At 44.0% G+C, this 19,575-nt stretch overlaps 1 protein-coding gene across 1 annotated transcript in view; it reads left to right on the top strand.

Moving 5' to 3' along the window:
- Positions 1-19,575, top strand: part of CFAP58 (cilia and flagella associated protein 58) — an 80,681-nt gene that overhangs the window by 34,409 nt on the left and 26,697 nt on the right. Inside the window, 2 exon segments of the mRNA XM_033148160.1 lie at positions 1,284-1,395; positions 6,114-6,218. Coding sequence (XP_033004051.1) covers positions 1,284-1,395; positions 6,114-6,218 — 217 coding nt within the window.

The raw sequence follows: 19,575 nt of genomic DNA, 5'->3' as shown, positions 1-19,575 counted from the left end.
CAGAGCTCATTTCTTCAGCTCTGCTGAAAGACCAGATCCACTACCGCCTGCTGGAATGACTGTTACCAGGTGATAGTTGATGGAGAAGTCTAATGGAGCTGGCAATAATTAAATGCTGTATTTCTTGTTGCAGCCATGTAAAAAGTCACAGAGAGCCCAGTGCACTGGCATCTGCATTTGTAGAAAACATGACTGAAAATACACATTTCTCATGTGTACAGATTGCATTTTTAGGCATGCCTTAATATATTTCATAGGTATATTTTTACTCTTAAGTCTGGTGAAGAGATAATGAGGATAGGTGGGAGTTTTTCAGTTCCGACACTTAGCTGGAGCACTATGAATAGAAATGTAAGTGGGACTTCCTCAAGCTGCCCAAAGGAACAATTTATTGCATGTTTCCTCAGCTACAATAAACTTCTGGAGTCTGCCTGCCTTGAAACAGCCTTCAGTTTATATCCTTTGATGAATGCTCAGTACCATGTTGTAGGGCCAGCCCCAAACATTTTGGCACCTGAGGCAAACCACAAAATGGTGCCCCCCCCCCCCAAACAGGGAAGAAGGGATAAGTGAAGTTCTACATTAGGAACAAAGGGGAATAAATATCTACATCAGAATTTGTTGCCTCTGTGAATTCTGTTGTCTGAGACGGTTACCTCAACTTGCCTCATGTGTGGACCGGCCCTGCTATGATATTCCATAAGTCACAGATGGAATGTCTGGGAAATACTCAACAACAAGGTCACTTAGGTTGCTTTGGGGACATTACATTTATCTCCTTGCGGTAGTGGGCATGATGGGATATGTATGGCGTCTGGACAGTTTCAGCTATCGTTTTGTTATCACTAGCCACTCATTACCTGATCTCAAGTCCTAAATAATGCATGCTGATTGTACCATATTTCCTTTTACCATATTTTGCTTTGTGAAACATCACTTCCACTTTTTGATCTCTTAAGTTAAAAAAATCCTTTGTGACAAGCCTAATGCTGGTATCTTGCATAGTAGTCCTCAGAACGACTGCCTTGTGTAAATAGGGAAAGTTTGCCATTGCTTTTCGCAAGAGTCATATGGGATGCCTGAAAATAGCTTTACATCATGAAACTCTTATAGAGCCAGTGCTGGAAATGTTTGCTTGAGTAATTGAAATTACTAGTAAATACATGTGAAAGAAGAATTGTCTACACGTGTCTCTCTTACACCAAATAAGAGAGGTAATAAATATTTTGCCATATTGGCTTCTTTGCAGAGGTCATGGTGTTTGTATTTCTTGCTTTTTGAAGGCAAGAAGTTTATCATATGCAGAAGGAGTTACTGAAGGAACGGACCCGCTGTAGAGCCTTGGAGGAAGAGCTTGAGAACCCCATGAATGTTCACAGATGGAGAAAATTAGAGGTAAAGTGTCACATTTCAAAGAGCACAGATTTTCAAATAGATAGCATGGTACAAAACATATTTTAATCCTGTGCAAACTGACATTAAAAAGGGCAGACAGGCTAAAAATTTCACACCATATTCTATGGTGGTTAATGGCAGACAGGCTTTATAGGCACAAGGCATTTGGGGATTATTTTTGTGTTACTTCCATGATGTATGGTTGCAGGATGTTTTGCAGAATAAAAACTGATAAAGCCCAAAGAGAAGAGAAAGGTCTGAAGGTGAGATTGAAAGTGAAATAGTTGATTAACTTGGACAGGGGGCTAGAGTATTAAACAATTCAAAGAGAGTCCCACCTACCTTAGAAGGAACGACTCTCCCATGGTCAAATGTGAAATGCTGCATTGGATGAAGTTTACAGAGAATGGAAGAGAGAACAATTGAGTTGAAGCAGAAAGGGCATGTATAAATTTGGGAAAGAAAAGAATCTTAGTAACCAGTACAGCATTCTGTGTAGTGTATTATAAACACCTACACTCGTTTGCTTCACAACTGAAAGCAAAATAAATAAAGATCTCTTTTCATATAAGCTAAACCCATGAGCAGGAATGATACATTTGAACATTTCTCAAGCAGCTGAGATTTCTGTTTTGCATGCATGTTGGTCTTTTATGCAGTGCCAAATGTTGTTCAGCTGACCTCTCAAATTGGTTGCAATATTCAGGTTTCTGAAGAACTCCAGCTGAATGTTTTGGTTGTATTGATTTGCCCAGCAGACAATTCTGATATTTTGATGCTTTCTTTTTATCTGATAAAGTATTCTGGATTTTTCCCTTTAGAAGCAGATAGAATATAGAATATAATTTAATTTAAATGCTTAGAAATTGCTTATATTTTAGAGATATTTACTTTAACCTGTCCATGGCCTATGGGATAAAGTCAGCTATACATCTAAATCTTACACATAAACAACAATTCCATACTTCTGAGTACTTCTGCATAGCTTTGCAGAAAATGAAGTCTTTGAATTCTAGAACCATTTTGAAATAGCTTGATAATCCAGTATATAGAATCAATTGAAATAATTTGTAACAGTGCCTCAGTTCATCTCCAGAACAAAAAAATAGAACATTTCCTGCAAATCAACACTTTGGCTGTTAAAGGCATGAAGCACCTCTGCTTTAGTCCTTTGGAATTTATTAATTGGACACGTTTGTGTAAACAGATGGAAGGATTCTAGAAAGCTTCTATCGGCAGCCTGGTTCATATTTTACAATAAGCCAAACAATGGCTTATCAGGTTCATGCAAACATTTGTCCAGTGGTTGCAGCTTGTGGTTAAGGAGCAGAGACCTAAACAGTGATGCAGTTCAGATGACATGCTGACAGTTCAGATGACATGCTGAGCCAAACCTTGGCTTAACTGCCACATTGTGCTAAAAGGACTAGGGAGGAGTAAAGCACATGGGAGCTCTTCTCTGAGAGCCAGCATGTTTGTGCAGCCCCTGTAAGACATAGTTTGGCATACTGTGGCATGCAAACAGGGCCAGTGTTGTGATCCAGTGTGTTGTGTTTGTGGTTGTAGAACACAGGGAAAAGTATTTGCTGTCTACCTCATTAGGAATCACCAGTTTCATTTGTTTTTCAAGTGTGAAGATAGAATAGCAATAGCATATATAAGAAAAATGTGGTTTGCTAATATCCCTCTCTCCGCTCGCCGTCCTGTGCTAGAAAACCCTATAATTGCCTGCATTGTTTATAGGACTCCCTTTGCTTCTGGGACCCTGCTGTCATAGGAGATTTTTCTTGCAGCATGTTGCAATGGCTAAACTTTCACACTACTGCCCTGCAGCAAAATAGCAGATGCCCCAGGGCAAACAGCTCTAATGTTGATCACTGTTGATAAAATGTTCTGGGACAATGTGCATGTCAACACAATTTTCCATGTGAGCACCACCTCTGGAAGTAATTGATGACAGTAGTCGCTCTGTAGCATTTTGCCAACGTATTCCAAAACTACCAGAATAAGAACATAAGAGCCCTGATCAGCCCACAGACCCATGTGGACTAGCACCCTGTTTGCACTATGGTCAACCACATACTTATGGGAAGCCTGTAAGCAGGGTGTGAGTGCAACTGCATTTGCCTCACTTGTGTTCCTTGACAAGTAGTACTCAGATACATTCCTCCTCCAGTTCTGAAGGTGGCACACAGCTATCATGACTAATAGCCATTGATATTGTAATCCTCCATGAATTTGTCCAAACCCATTTTATAACTCCAATTTAGTAGCCATCATTTCATCCTGTGGCAGCAAATTCCATAGTTTAACGATGCACTGTGTAAAAAAAAAAATACTTCTGTCCTGAAACTTCCAATATTCAGCTCTCATTGGGTGGTCCTGGGTTCTAGTGTTATGAGAGAGGGAGAAGAGCATTCCCCTATCCACTTTCTCCATGCCATGTATGATTTATTCATCGTTTCTATCATGTCCTCCCTTACTGAATTATTGTATTTTAATATTTTGCTGGAAGCCGCCCAGAGTGGCTGGGGAAACTCAGCCAGATGGGCAGGGTATAAATAAATTATTATTATTATTATTATTATTATTATTATTATTATTACTACTACTACTCCTACTCCTACTCCTACTCCTACTCCTACCTCTCACTCCTCCCTGCCCCCAACTGAAACACCTCAAATGTTGTTTGCAACTTTCCATATAGGGAAGTTGTTACAGCTGCTTGGTAATTTTGGTTGCCCTTTTCTGCACATCTTTCAGCTCTAAAATATACTTTTTGATATGAGGTGGCCACAACTTTAAACAGTATTCAAAGTGCCCAAAAAAGTACTGCAGCAATTTTAAGATTCCACTGAGCAAAGGGAGGAAATTTTATTCCAGCTGCTGTTAAACTATTTGCTGAAAAATCTATAGCACAACTATTACAGTATATGGTACACAACTAGTTCCCCTCTCTATTTTGGACCCCTATGAAAAAATACAATCAGGATTTCTTAGGTCAATTCTCTGAACCCGTAAATGTATCGCTAATGCAGCCTTGTGACTGGAGATGGGCCTATATAGGATTGAAGCCAAAGTGTGGCTAGTTATTCTATATACATGGCTAAGACTTAATAAGACACCAACTGGGTTGTTTCCCTTGTTGCTAGTTGATAACTATCAAACAAAATGGTGGAAGGGCATTACAAGAAAACTGTCCTTTTACGACCTTTCTCCTGAATAGTTTGGAAATGGGAAGGGCCAGATATATAATCAAAGAACAAATCTGGGACATAGAATTCCAAACTGATTTTATCTGAGCCTCTAAAATCTATAAATCTCTGCACAAATCCCAAAGATCCCATCCAGCAAATGCTAAACATTGTTGGACATTTTCCAGAGCCCATTTTAATGTTCTCCCTTCAGCACTACTAGAGGGCACATATCATGACATCCCAGCTGAACAAAGATTATGTCCATGCAATTCTAGTAAGATTGAATCCATTGGGCACTGTCAGATCTGCGTTGCAGTTGCTCACGAGTAACCAGGCATGAGTGTCAACTGTCTTTTAACAGTTTATTGGTGCAGACTATTTACAGTGCAGAGAACGTGAAAAGATGACCGTCCTAGTCACTTGCAGAATCCGGGAGTGCCGGATAAGAATTTAGGCACCCCAAAGTGCCACCTCCCTGGTCTCCTTTTGACCCCTCTGCGCAACTGGGGCGACGGAAGTGGCGTGCTCCCCTCAGAGCGCATGAGGCGTGCTGGGGCTCTCAGCAGCATCTCCAAGCTCTTGCCTTGCCTGGCTGTTCCCAGCTTGCCCCTCCCCGCTGGAGGAGGTGCTGCTTTCCCGCTGGAAGAGGTTTCACTACTGCGGAGGTGTTCGGGCTCTCGGTACATCAACAAGACTTCCCGCCCTGCTAAGGGCAGTTCCCTGACAGGCACGTTCTTCTACACTGCCCGTGGTACCTGAAGAGAGCTAATTTTACCTTTAGTAAGGAAATTACCTGGATGCTCAGAGGAAGCTTCTTGCTGATAAAAATCTGGATATCATCAGGCCTGTTGCAAAACTCTGTTTTATAGCATCAAGGACAAGACATGCTGTGGTGACAGTGATGGCTGACGAATGAGTACTGATTTTAATATCCAGAATACAGATTTTAGCTGAAGGAGTGTTATTTTTAATGTAAATAAGTTTATAGGTAATTTTTAATTACATGCACTTCTTCATGTGGATGTGGCATATGTTGTTATTGTTAACTTTGCTGTCTAGTCTTTGACCGCAACAAAAATTGATTGAGGGGCTATATAAAAAGTTCTTTGAAAGCCCAATAATACAAAATGTAGCATGAATGTTACAATTTAGAAGATGGTACTACTACAGAAGATGGCCAGAAGACAACAATCATGTGACTATGTTATATTGTGCTCAGGATATGTGCTTGCCTGCACATGTTCTGTTGATCAATGAAACTGATGCTTCCTCAAACGCTAAATGAGCTGCATAGGCAGATCTCCATGACTGCTCTGTGTGGAAGCAATTTGAACCTGCTACTGTCTAGGTTGGTAGCCTGGGCTGTTCATATTGCTAGGGGAATAAATAACAGCTTTAAAGTTTAAGTTTTATTATGTAAGGCCATGATTAGTGTGGAAGGTATTCATTTAAGTTTTAAGCAATTAGGCATACTACAAGGCACAGAACTTGCAACTAAAAATTCTTATCCCTATCATGCAGGCCAGCGACCCAAATACCTATGAGTTGATACAAAAGATACATGCATTGCAGAAACGACTTATTAGCAAGACGGAAGAAGTTGTTGAAAAAGAGTTGCTCCTCCAGGTACAGTTGGCATGTTGGATGTATCCTACGTACATGTGTTGCTCTTGGGTCATTTCCATATTATTGGGTTCATTTCTGCACAAATGTTATTTTTATTTGGTCTGAGGGATCCATATATCATCCCCTAAGGCTGTGCTTCTGTTGCAGGAATACTGTACTCCCCAAGCAATCAAATAAGTATTTTGTGTTGCTGGAAAAATTCAAACTTCCTTCAGCTAGTGCAGTCAGTGGTGATGGGATCATGTGGCATGTGGATGTATGAATGACTGGTGTGATGAATAGTGCATGTGATGTGAATGGTTGCATGGAACAGAGATCTATTTGTCTTCAGAGCTCCTTGCTGGCTAATTTCTTTTTCTAATGAGCACACTCCTTAGAAGACTTGTCTAAATCAAAAAGGCTTCCTGCTGCCTTCCGACACATTTTTATACATAATTTTGCTAGATTAACAAAATTTTGCTTCACATCACCAGTGCAGAACCATTCAGCTGTAGTATGCTAGATGGAAGGGAATAGTCTTAGTTGAGGCATCTCAGCTTCCCATATTCCTCCAGCTGAGCAATTCTTGGGGGTACAGAGCCGTGCTGTTCTTTGTTTAAAAACGGCTCTACAGCAAAACTATAGAGCAAGGACATGGTACCGTCACTGAAACAAATCAAATCTGACTAGAAATGATCTCTGAGAAAGCTAATAGAATAAAGGAAGAAATGTGACGGATTGTATGCAAAAGCCTTGAGTGCTGTTCAGATATTCTGGTATTCAGTTTATGGAATTAAACACAGTGCATGTCCAGTAACTAGCTTTAGATGGCAGCACTTATTCACATATAAACTTTGTTTACATGAAACTTTGTTGCTGCAACCCACATTTCAGAATAAAAAATGTAGTGCAAAGTCCACCCCTCTACTTCCACTTATAGCAACAACAACAATCAAAACACCAATTGCGCCAGCTTTAAAGGCCACTAATTACCAGGTCAGTAGAGAATAATGCCTGTTGGATTTCCTATTTTGCTTATTATGGCATTTGGTAGAAGATTTCAGTGGGTTTTTTATGACTTAAGAGTAAGACATGTTTTCTACATCACTAGTTTTTCTTGCAGTGGATGTTAAGTATTTCCTCCTTTTGCACATTATTTCTGTAGTTCATTTTTTTGGTGGTACATACGTATTGATGCGTTTGGGAATGCCACTAAAATCTGAAGGGAAGGTTGCACATCTTTAAGATGTACCTCTACTTTGTACTACATTTCACTCAGTATGCAAGTCCATTAAGTGCTCTGTGTCCCAAAAGGCAGTCTGTATTTTCCCAACACAGAAAATACAAGTAGAGATGCAGGATGATGCTTTGACCTGGTGGAATGACGATGCTTGAGTTCATGCATGCTCTCTGTCTAAGTAGAAATGTATAAGGCTTGTGTTTTTATGTCTCTACACAGCAATTGTAAATGCATCAGATAAGCAGGAATTTTTAATTGCCTGAACAATCTTATGTTGCTAAAATACAGACATATAGGATGCAAATTGGAAACAAGAGTTTTCCCTCTTATTTAAGTAGCATGAGGTATTTTTTGGAATTTCCTGTTCAATGCTTTATCACCTGATGAGTACAAGGAACATACTATTAATGAAGAAAGAGATCATTTTAGAAATTTCCTTAGGAAGTTCAGCATGTGTATATGGGTAAAACATAGCAGATAGTGTATGGTCAGAAGAGTTAATTGGATTTCAGCTTACACTGAACCTCTTCCTTCCTCCTCTTAACATCAGCTTGTTGATCATTTATAGGGTTTTGTTTTGACTCCTCTTGAGCCACTCCCTTGCAGCTAGTTTAGCATGAACCAGCATGAGATTTAAATTTAACAGGTTTTGACTTGCCCTGTCTGCATTGTGGCTCATTTTTGAAGACCAGCTCAGTACATTGTCCTTTAAATCAGTTAATGTGTAAAGTCAAGTTTGCTACCTTCTGCTGGAGGTCAGTGTCTCTCCCCTCCCCTCTTCACTTTCCTTCTCTCTACCACCAAATTTCTGGCATATATATGGATGATAGTTCAGAATGGGATGGTGGGTGTTAATCAAAAGCCCTGGTTTTGGTAACTCCCGACATACAAAATTATGAGATGTATGATTTTCAACACAGTATGTTTAAATAAATGGCAACCTTTCCTACAATCATGAATCTGTACCCTGAGGTCTTCATCTCATTTAGAGACTAATATGAACCAAGTGTTCTGCCAAGGGGCAGGGTTCTCCTTTTTTTGAATCTGGATCCAATAAAACACACAGATGGAAGAAGAACACAAAAAAAGTATGCTTTAATTTTCTAGATACAATCAGACAAACGTAGCGTACCTGACCAACGCCCAAACACAAATCTCCTCCTCTTCTGCCGCCCGGGGCTTCAAGAGAGCAGCGGGAGAGATCCCTCACACCAGAAACCCCACAGCACCCAAGACCTAGTCTGTGGCGAAGCCCCAATCTGTCCCCTCCATTCCCTTGCTTATATAGCTGACTTAAGTTTGATTGTTTTCACCTGGCTATCAGGCACCATTCCCGAATGGTCAGGGAATCAGGCACCTGAGTGTGGCTTGGCCAAGGTCATTGGCAGCTGAAGGTATTCTCGACTAATTGCATCCTCCTCACAAGCAACCTTACTTTGCTAATTAGAGGAGGAAAAGGGAATAGGACATGTAACCTGACTCCTCGTGATTACAAAGATCTTCCGCGAGTTTCCACTACACTCCACCCCTTAACATATCCTATTTCCTTTTCATCCTCGGTGTCATTTGATTGAGTATAGCCCACATAGGTTGCACCTTTGCATACAGCTGCTTAATTTTAACAAACAAAAAACAAGTGAAGATCATGGAAATACATATAATCACCAAAACAATGATAACCGGATGCAAGGCCAGGTTCAAAATATTGGTCATGGTGGGACTCCATCCGGAGAATATGTCCCACCAGTGATGCACAGTGAGATCCCCAACATCTCGCATCACTCGCACTAACTCTGCTCCCTCATGTTTAATTTTTAACATCATTCCTCTAATCAAATTTACAAAGAAAAAACTATACTCATGACTATCTATATGATCCCCCCTCAATCTGCCCTCTCTGGAATCTTTCCACCTAGTGATATCCTGCCAACTCCCCTGCGTTATCCATCGTTGGCCATTAAAATATTGGAAAGTGACATTCCATGTGATGGACCATGACAGCGTAAAATTATCATACGTCCATGGGATGGAGAAGTACAGTCGTTTGCCAGACATCATCCATGTCCCCTGTCCAGTCACATTCATACATCTGCCATGGATGCCGGGGAGCCATCGCCTTTGAGACAGAGCTGGTTGTTCACACAGCAGCAGCGTAGTCGTGTTCAACTCAGGAGGATTCGATTGATCATAGATGTGCGCACAGAGGCAGACTATTACCCACCACCACCAATTCATGGTGTCCTAGAAGCATATAATAAGAAAATTATTATGGCGTATTACAAAGAAATAGGAGAGTCATTATTCTCGCCGCTTCAGCTTGGCTGCATCTAAACATATGGGTGCAGTAGCATTTGCCAAAAGCACCCAGTAGGTGGCCCCAGGTCCCTTACTAACAATCTCTCCAGGTCTGTTTGGCTGATCGGGGTATACCACCCATACCTTCTGTCCAGAGGTGAGAGTGGTATCTGTAGATCCAAACTCTCCTCTCCTCCTGACAGTAGATGGAGGTGGACCTGGTGCTTCCTGAATATCGGGTACACTGATACGCTCGCAAATGAGTTGCGCTATTCGTTGTCCTGTTAGCAGAGATGCATCTTGAGTGCTGACATTATGGAGGAGCACCTTTACTTCTCCTTGGTAGTCGGCGTCCACCACCCCTCCTAAAACCTGCAAGCCTTTTAAGGCTAGGCTGGATCGAGGTGCGATGCGCCCATAGGTTCCATGGGGAACGGTGACCCCAATCCCCAAGGGTACTAGTACCTGCCCTCCGGCTGGTACCACCACATCCTTAGGGGTTATGAGGTCAGCCCCAGCACTATCGGGCGTCGCTCGGAGGGGTGGCTGGCCATAAGGTTGGAGTTTCCAGACCTTTAGGTACTCCACTGGTGCTGGCGCTGGCAAACTTATCATTCGTTGCAATGGTGTTTGGCCAGCGCATAGTGGACGGCTATTTAGTTCAAATTCCGCCTGATCTAGAACTTTACCCCACCCCTTCAGGGTATGGGTGGGGGTCAACTGTTTAAGCTTTTGCTTTAGTAACCCATTTAGCCGTTCTACCAACCCAGAAGCCTGTGGGTGGTGAGGAATATGATATATCCACTGGATATTCCATTCATTTGCCCAATCTTTTACCTCTCCCCCTGCAAAATGACTCCCATTGTCACTCTGTACCTGAAGGGGCGCTCCATACCTCCGTATTAACATCTCCAACCCCTTTATGGTGTTCTGCTGGTTCGCTCGTGCGCAGGGGTAAGTCAAAAGATACCCTGAAAAGGTGTCTACCATGGTTAATGCATACTGCCAACGTCCACATTTGGGTAAGGGTCCTATATAATCAATCTGCCATATTTGCCCAGGACCACTTCCCCGATGTAATTTTCCCATGGGTGTCTTAGACAGAGGCATCTGTCTCACCTGGGAGCACACTTGACAATTAGCAACCACTGTGGCAGCGGCACTCACTGAACATGGAATGCCTCTCTTGATGGCCCATTCTTTGGTGGCTTTGGCCCCCAGATGCCCTGCCTTGACATGCGCCCAGCGTGCTAATACCAATAACTCTTTGTCTTCGTCTTCTGGAGTAGCTGTCCGTACTCTTGCTAACCGATCAGCAGCCTGATTGTACAGGGCAACAGGTGTCCCTGTTGTATGTCCATCTACATGTCCAATGTGCATTTGTACTTTTGAGAGCATTTGATCCAGTTTTATCCAGAGGTCCTGCCCCCACAATGGTCGGTTGTGGATGCAAAAGCCATCCTGTTTCCACTTTGGAAACCATACAGTCAGCCCTTTAAACACAGCCCAAGAATCAGTATAGATATATACAACATCCCCTCCTTGCTCAATTGCATGTTCCATGACCATTAATACAGCCATTAACTCAGCATATTGGCTGGACTTCCCTTTTCCTCCTCTGGTCAGAGTAATTTGTTTTCGAGGATTTAAAGCGGCGGCACGCCAGACTCGCTCATTTCCCTGGTAACGGGCGGAGCCATCGGTGAACCAGACTTCGTCATGAGTAACCTGCTCATACGGGGGAGCTTCCTGTGCTGGGGGATCTTTAAGTTCTAAGCTAGGAATTTCTTGGATTTCTTCCCCTGTAGGAGTCACAGCCAACACTTGCTCCTGCAGTGCGCTCACCCCATGAGAACCAGGTCTAGCTCTTTCTGCAATATACCACTTCCACTTTATAAGGGAAGATTGTTGAGCTCTCCCTACCCTGGGACTGGTAGAATCATCATTCACCCAAGCCATGATAGGAATGGCTGGTCGTAATACAACAGGGTCGGATCCAGTTAGCCTAGCAGTTTCAACCAAGGCCCAATAGCATGCTAAAAGCTGCTTTTCAAAAGGGGTGTACTGAACCGTGGGCAATTTACGAGACCAAAATCCTAGGGGGACGCGCTTCCCCTGCAGGCTTTTCTGCCACAAGCTCCAGACTGCAACTTCCTTATTTGCAGAGACTTGTAACTCAAATGGTTGCCCTTTAAGGTAAGGACCTAAAGGCATAGCAGCTGCCACGGCCGCTTTGGCATCAGACAGAGCTTTCTCCTGCAGCTCCCCCCATTCAAACTGAGCCTTCTTTCGTGTCACGTTATACACGGGTCTTAGTATCTGGGCTAGATGTGGTATATGCTGTCTCCAGTACCCCATCAGTCCTACCAGCCGCTGGGCTTCGGTTTTGGACGTAGGAGCCTGGAGGGTAGCGATTACATTCAGAACTTTTTCAGGGATATGCCTCACTGGTCCAGCCCACACCACCCCTAGGAATTGTACCTGCTGAGCAGGGCCCTGAATTTTCTTGGGGTTGATCTCCCACCCTCGGGACCGCATATGGTCAATCACTGTTATTAACCCTTGCTGCACATCTTCTTCCGTGGGTCCCGAGATAAAGACATCATCAATGTAGTGGGCTAAAAACAGGGCTAGGCTCAGTGTAATCTGCTGCAGGTCCCTAGCCACTAGCCCATGACATAAGGTGGGACTATGCAGATACCCTTGCGGTAAGACTTGGAAAGTATACTGTCTTCCCTCCCATGTAAAAGCAAACTGATCTTGCGATTCTGCATCAATTGGGATAGAGAAGAAGGCATTTGCTAAGTCAATTACCGCATGCCACACCCCGGCGTTCTTCTCAATATGTTCTAACAAAGTTACCATATCAGGTACAGCTACGGCCAGGGGCGGGGCATGTTTGTTCAGTTGACGATAATCTACCGTCATCCTCCATGTACCGTCAGGCTTTTTCACTGGCCACACGGGGGCGTTAAAGGGAGATGCAGCCGGCCTTAATATCCCCACCTCAAGGAGCCCTTGGATTGTACGAGATATTTCTTCATGGCCACCTGGAAGCCGATATTGTTTAACATTTACAGGCTTGGCAGGTGGTGGTATCTTGAGTGGGGTCCACTTGGCCCTACCTACTGTGATTGCTCTGACCCCAAAAACGTATCTTCCTAGCGGGGTATAAAACTCCCGACCTTGCAACAGGTCTATCCCAATGATGTACTCTGGTACATGGGATATGTAGACTCTTGCCCAAAAGGGGAGCGAATCCCCCAAAGCCACACGCAGTCTTACTCGGGTGGTGAGTTCTTCCCCATCCCCATACGCGTTAATATATACAATCTCTCCCTTATGTTTTGCTGGATTACCATATATCAGAGTGACCTCAGCTCCAGTATCCATGAGAGCTAACACTCGCTGCACATTTGCTTTGGACCAATGAATGGTTAAGGGAATGTGTGGGCGCGGGTCCCCAGGGATAGCCGTCTTTATTGGCCTCACCGCTGGAGCCCTGCCACACCCCTATCCAGTAGGTTGGGGTATTTCCCACCTATGTTCTGACAAAGAGGGGTACAGTGACTCCGGGGGTGGGGCAGTCGGCGTAACCGTGCCCCTGACCCGGGGGCCAGTCCCCTCCTTTTTAATTTTCCCTGCACATTTTTGCTTCCACAAGTTGTACATTTCTGCAGTGGGAATGCCATCTATATCTTCCTTGCGAACCCCTGCTTCCAATAATTCCAAAAACATCTGCTTCCTCGTCACCTTAGGGGTGGAGGATGTTTTATCTGTCCTGGTGAAGGACTTCTTATCAGTCCCTGACTTTCCCTTCTCCTGTGCTATTCGGGCGCGGGGTTTAGCGACATTTTCTCTCTCTGCCTCCCCTAATTGTCCTATCAAGAGAGCAACTTCACCAACAGGTCTCCCTTGGGCGGGGCCCAGCAGCGCTAACAATGGGCCACGCATATGTGAAGGTGCGCCCTTTAACAGCCGCGCCCTCATGCCGGCAGTGAGACGCTGACTCTCTGGTCCCTGGAACCCTTGCTGATAGATCCCAGCCTGCAAAGCCATGCCACGCAGCTGTTCTATGGCTTCCTCAATGGTTTGCCAGGGGCCTGGCTGTTCTTCCCAATCCATTGGGGCGGGGTATCTGGCGTATACAGCCTCTACACACCACTGAAATAGGGAACCTGTTGCACCCAAATTAGGCATGCGCAAAAACTGATTAACCAATGTATCACGAGATAGGGTCCCCAATTTTACCAACTCCTCCCCCGTCAAGTAAAGACTGGTAGTTCCCTGGTCCCACAACCTAACCAGCCATTGGCTCAACCCCTCCCCGGGTTTTTGCCTGTTTGTCTTTGCCATTTCCGCCAACTCCTGCTGAGTGTAATCCCGTACTATCCGGGTGGCCTGGGCCGCTTGTGGGTTACCTGGCGGTCCCTTACTCTTGTTGGTCACTAGAGGACGTGCCTCAGCAACCCATTCCTCTTCATTCCCCTCATCTTCTCCCTCTGTCCATTCTGACTCCTCATCACTAGAATCCCAAATGTCCCCACTCCATGTCTTGGGGTCCCATTCCCGGGAAGCAATGAGGGCTCTAACCTTCCGAGGGTTAGGGATACACTTCTTTCTTACCCGCTTTGGGTGTTTCATTTTAGCGAAGCGAATAGCCATAGTGGCAGCCCGCTCCTTAGCCAGTTCTTCCCTCCCCCGAGCGCTTTCTAGCACCTCCTTAAGAATTGCCTGCTGGTCCTTTAAAGCAGCGATGTCCTCTAATTGCTGCTGTACCTTCCTCTGAGAGGCTTCTAATTGCTCCCAAACACTCCGGAGCGCAGTGAGTAGGACCCATCCAAGCCCCCCCACTGTCTTCTGCCCCGCACCTTTCTCTATCCCCATTAGCTGCAAACACTTAGACACAGCCATAGGGGTAGCACCTCCAAACCCAGCCATCTCAGCATCCCATGACACTGGTGGGGTCAACTGGTTCAAAATTTGAGCCACTGGTGCCCAAGCACTAGTGCTGGGCCAACCAGGGATATGGCTCTGGCCATCCTCCTGCCTAGGGCTTTTCTTCTTCCACCAGGGCATTGTCTCCAGATCCTGCTCACAGCGCCAAATGTTCTGCCAAGGGGCAGGGTTCTCCTTTTTTTGAATCTGGATCCAATAAAACACACAGATGGAAGAAGAACACAAAAAAAGTATGCTTTAATTTTCTAGATACAATCAGACAAACGTAGCGTACCTGACCAACGCCCAAACACAAATCTCCTCCTCTTCTGCCGCCCGGGGCTTCAAGAGAGCAGCGGGAGAGATCCCTCACACCAGAAACCCCACAGCACCCAAGACCTAGTCTGTGGCGAAGCCCCAATCTGTCCCCTCCATTCCCTTGCTTATATAGCTGACTTAAGTTTGATTGTTTTCACCTGGCTATCAGGCACCATTCCCGAATGGTCAGGGAATCAGGCACCTGAGTGTGGCTTGGCCAAGGTCATTGGCAGCTGAAGGTGTTCTCGACTAATTGCATCCTCCTCACAAGCAACCTTACTTTGCTAATTAGAGGAGGAAAAGGGAATAGGACATGTAACCTGACTCCTCGTGATTACAAAGATCTTCCGCGAGTTTCCACTACACCAAGCTGGACCTTGCTATCATCATCTGACGCCTTTCTTCATGTCTCTCCACCATGAGAAGCCTAGAGGTTGGTAACATGAGAATGGGTATTTTCTGTGGTGGCTTCCCATTTGTAGAATGCTCTCTCCAGGGAGGCTCGCCTGGTGCCAGCATAATATGTTCTTAGGCACCAGGCAAAACCTTTCATCTGTAACCATGCCTTTGGCCTTTAACTATCTGTGGCCTTTTAGAAGTGGGTAGGATGTTTTGGGATGCGGGTGGCGCTGTGGGTTAAACCACAGAGCCTAGGACTTGCCAATCAGAAGGTCGGCGGTTCAAATCCCTGCGATAGGGTGAGCTCCCGTTGCTCGGTCTCAGCTCCTGCCCACCTAGCAGTTCGAAAGCATGTCGAAGTGCAAGTAGATAAATAGGTACCGCTCCAGCGGGAAGGTAAATGGCTGCTCTGGTTCGCCAGAAGTGGCTTAGTCATGCTGGCCACATGACCCGGAAGCTGTACGCTGGCTCCCTCGGCCAGTAAAGCGAGATGAGTGCCGCAACCCCAGAGTTGTCTGCGACGGGACCTAACTGTCAGGGGTCCCCTTACCTTTACCTTAGGATGTTTTTAATGTATTTCTTTCCCCTCTTGGTTTTAATGCAACTTTGTGGGGTGTTTTGTTTGGCTTTGGGTTGTCCAGGGCAAAATAATAAAAACAAAGTAAGTAAGTAAGTAAGTAAGTAAGTAAGTAAGTAAATAAACAAAACTTTTCCCTAGTTTGTTTGTTTGTTTGTTTGTTTGTTTATTACTACATTTAATCCCATCTGATGTACACCCTTTCTCTCTCTCTCTCTCTCTTTCCCTCCATTTTATCTTGAGGTAGGTTAGGCTGAGAGACAGTGACTGCCCTAAGTCATCTAGTGGGATTCATGACCACTACTGCACACTAGGAATAAGGGAACTGATGGCAATTTTATTCCTGTTTTATTCTGGACATGATAGTTTGTTGATGAAGCTGAACTGAAATGTTGAACTGTAATCAGTGCTAGTGTTGTGCAGGTTGTAGATGTTGTGCATAACAGCATAGCTCAGAAGCTCCTATAATGGTTGTAAATAATCTGGATAAAGGCCCTTGTGTTCACAGATAGTTGACATTTTCCCACCTTCAGCTACTGTACCAAATTGCCCAGCTCTCCCAGGAGCTGCTCTGCCATTGCAGGAAGAAATGAGGTCTTTTGTTGATTCCTGTCAGTCTCTGAGCCTTTCTTTTATGTTGCTGTGGGTGGAAGGTGATAACCTGGAAATAAATGGGTCCCTATACACCACAGCTGTAAATGCTACAGGAAGATTTGCCACTTCCAACAGGAGATGAATTTTTATGGGTCTTTCATTGCATTCAGGTCAGTTTGGTTTCCAAAGCCTGGGGAGATTGGGTCAGAGTAAGAGCCTAGCTAGTGTGGTACTTTTATTCTCTAGAATACTCTGAATTTGAGGCTGCAGTATTTTGGAGAAAGTGTTTTTGTTGAAAGAGCTATTGTAACTTTTTGAAAAATGGAAAGATACACTGAATGTATGTGTGTGTTTGTGTGTGTGTGTGTGTGTGTGTGTGTGTGTGTATAAACTTTTGTCAACTGTTATAGTATCCAGTGTATTTCGGGTGTATCATTAGCATTTATTTGTAATGCTAAATAAACTTTGGGGATTTTATTTTATTCATAATAAAAATGACTATTAGAGAAAGCCCCCTTATGCTTACTCCATTAGTTATGATTACGTACAAAGTCTGGAGACTTTCAATTGTGCAGCATCCTCACAGCAGCAATAAACTGCTTCCACAGGAAAAAATTAGAACTATCATAATTAATAGAGCACTTGTGTCCCTTAACCCCTATTTATTTCGGTCACCTCTTCATCCCTAAAAATCATCATTTGATTTATCTCGTATGTGTGCAGTCTGTAGTACTGTTTATATTGAATGGCTGTTGTCAGCCTGTGTGTCTGTGGGAGAAGGGAGTGTCAAAAGAACTATGCTTGACTCTCAGATAGATGCTTTGTTGTGCTTTTAGCACAAGCCAAAGGATAGAGCCAGCACCTTTATTGCTTGATGCTTTGTGACTACTGTGGAGAGCAGAAACACAGAAGATCTTTCAGTGTCTTAAACTCTTCTTTCATTTTTCTTCTTCAGCAGTTCAGTACTTCAGCTGGTCTAGTTTAGTAAGTTGGGGGATGGGGAAGATAAAATAAAAGTAAGAACAGTTCCCAATTGTTTCCTTACCCCTTATTTTTTTTCATTGGGACATAGGAATCTAAAACACACAATAATCATGCCAGAGTACGAATGGTTGAAGCCTTGGAACTGTACTAATTTGTGGGGTGGAGGAGGAGTAGAAAATAATGATCCTTTATGGAATAAAGGTGCATCAGTCTGGTTAAAGGAACAAAACTTTGATGTCTTAAGTCAGGGGTCCCCAAACTAAGGCCCGGGGGCCGGATGTGGCCCAGTCGCCTTCTCAATCTGGCCCACGGACGGTCTGGGAATCAGCATGTTTTTACATGAGTAGAATGTGTCCTTTTATTTAAAATGCATCTCTGGGTTATTTGTGGGGCATAGGAATTTGTTCATTTCCCCCCCAAAATATAGTCCGGCCCCCCACAAGGTCTGAGGGACAGTGGACCGGCCCACGGCTGAAAAAGTTTGCTGACTCCTGTCTTAAGTTTCCTTTTGCAGCCATTTTATACTTCCTTCTACACCTTCACAACAGCCATGTGAGGTAGGCTAGGCTAAGTTAATTACAGGCCCAATGCAGGAAATGAGCAAAAGCAATGATGAGTTAAGTGCATATGCTTAGAGTATTTTCTTTTTGTTTATCAAGGTTTGCTCCCCACCCCAAAATTCTTAGTTTGCTGAAAGTTGTAAACTACATGTGCTCAGGGTCCTCCCCATCATAGCTCATGCCATAACGAATATATTGTGTTACTCTTTAAGATACTACTAGATTTTTTTGTGGTACCTTTTACTGCATGCATGCGTTTTGGGGAGAAGGGTAGCCTATTTTGGGAATTGCACCAGGGCCCCCAACCACCTTAATCTGTCCTTGCTTGCCTGAGTTTTCTCTGGATCCAGCTTCATCTTATTGTTTAGAATTTGAGGTTCATGGTAAAAGCCTGTTATCCTGTACTACACAGCTCCATCCAGATTTTGTTCCATGCCTCTCTGGCTTTCAGCTCAACTGCCATATGACATTTCCTAAGAAGAGTGTAAGGTATTTGGATTCCTGTAAAAAAAAAAAGAGAAGTAAGCTTACATGTCCAGTAGAAGCAGTAGAATAAATGACAGAGAATCTAAGTGTTATGTACAGAAATTTAAGACTAGGTTTTTGCATTTTTCCAGTGGTACAGGAGCCATAGCAGTTGATTCATTCCCATATAATGTGAGAATCATGGGAGACCCCTGCCCCCATAAACAAATGTTATTGAGTATAGATGCTTGCATGGGCTACTCCTGTATCCCATGTTACTGCAGTGGAGCTGGAAGGTGTTGTGCAGCTGTGGCTCCTATGCTGATAAGAGTGTGAGCACTGGATCTAAGCCGGGGGAAAGGAGTTTTCAACACATTCCAGAAACTCTCAATATATTAATGGCTATTCTGAAGATAATTTGCAGCTTTAGACAGGAGCTGATAATTGGGTAATTCCAGTAAACATACTGAAGAAAGCTCTGACCCTACATTAAAGAACATCAACAAAACCAAGAACAAAGGGATACTAGTAATCCAAAGCTTGTAACTGTAGAGGAATTATAAAGAGAAAGTTCCAAGGAGAAAGTGAGCATTCATCTATTTAGCTGTTTCATTTGTTTTGTCTGTAAGCTGCTTTGAGTCCCTTTCAGGGAAAAAGGTGGGGTATATTATTGGCATCCATCTGTCTTGAGAGACAATGGAGTGTCCCTCCAGGAGAGAAGTCAGACTCCTGTGTTGGCAGCACCAAAGTGACCTCCTCAGGGTTCAAGCCTGGGCAGTGTGCATGGAGGTTCTGGGCTGCCCAGACGACATGACCCCCTTCTTGGCCTTGCTGTTGTGGTCCAAAGAAAGCAGAGCAATATGTTTGGCACCAGCTTGGCTTCAGGAGTTGTGAGAAGGAGACATATATAACCATCTTAGGGACTCCACTCCATATTTGTGTAGGTTTTGCTCCTTAGCCTTTTCTTTTCCTGAAGATATCCTGCAAGGCAGCAGAGGATCAGTTTTC

This window comes from Lacerta agilis, chromosome 5 (assembly GCF_009819535.1).
Source record: "Lacerta agilis isolate rLacAgi1 chromosome 5, rLacAgi1.pri, whole genome shotgun sequence".
NCBI classification, from domain to species: Eukaryota; Metazoa; Chordata; class Lepidosauria; order Squamata; family Lacertidae; genus Lacerta; species Lacerta agilis.
The sequence above is the reverse complement of the archived record's forward strand: the minus strand, read 5'-3'. Positions and strand labels throughout refer to the sequence as shown.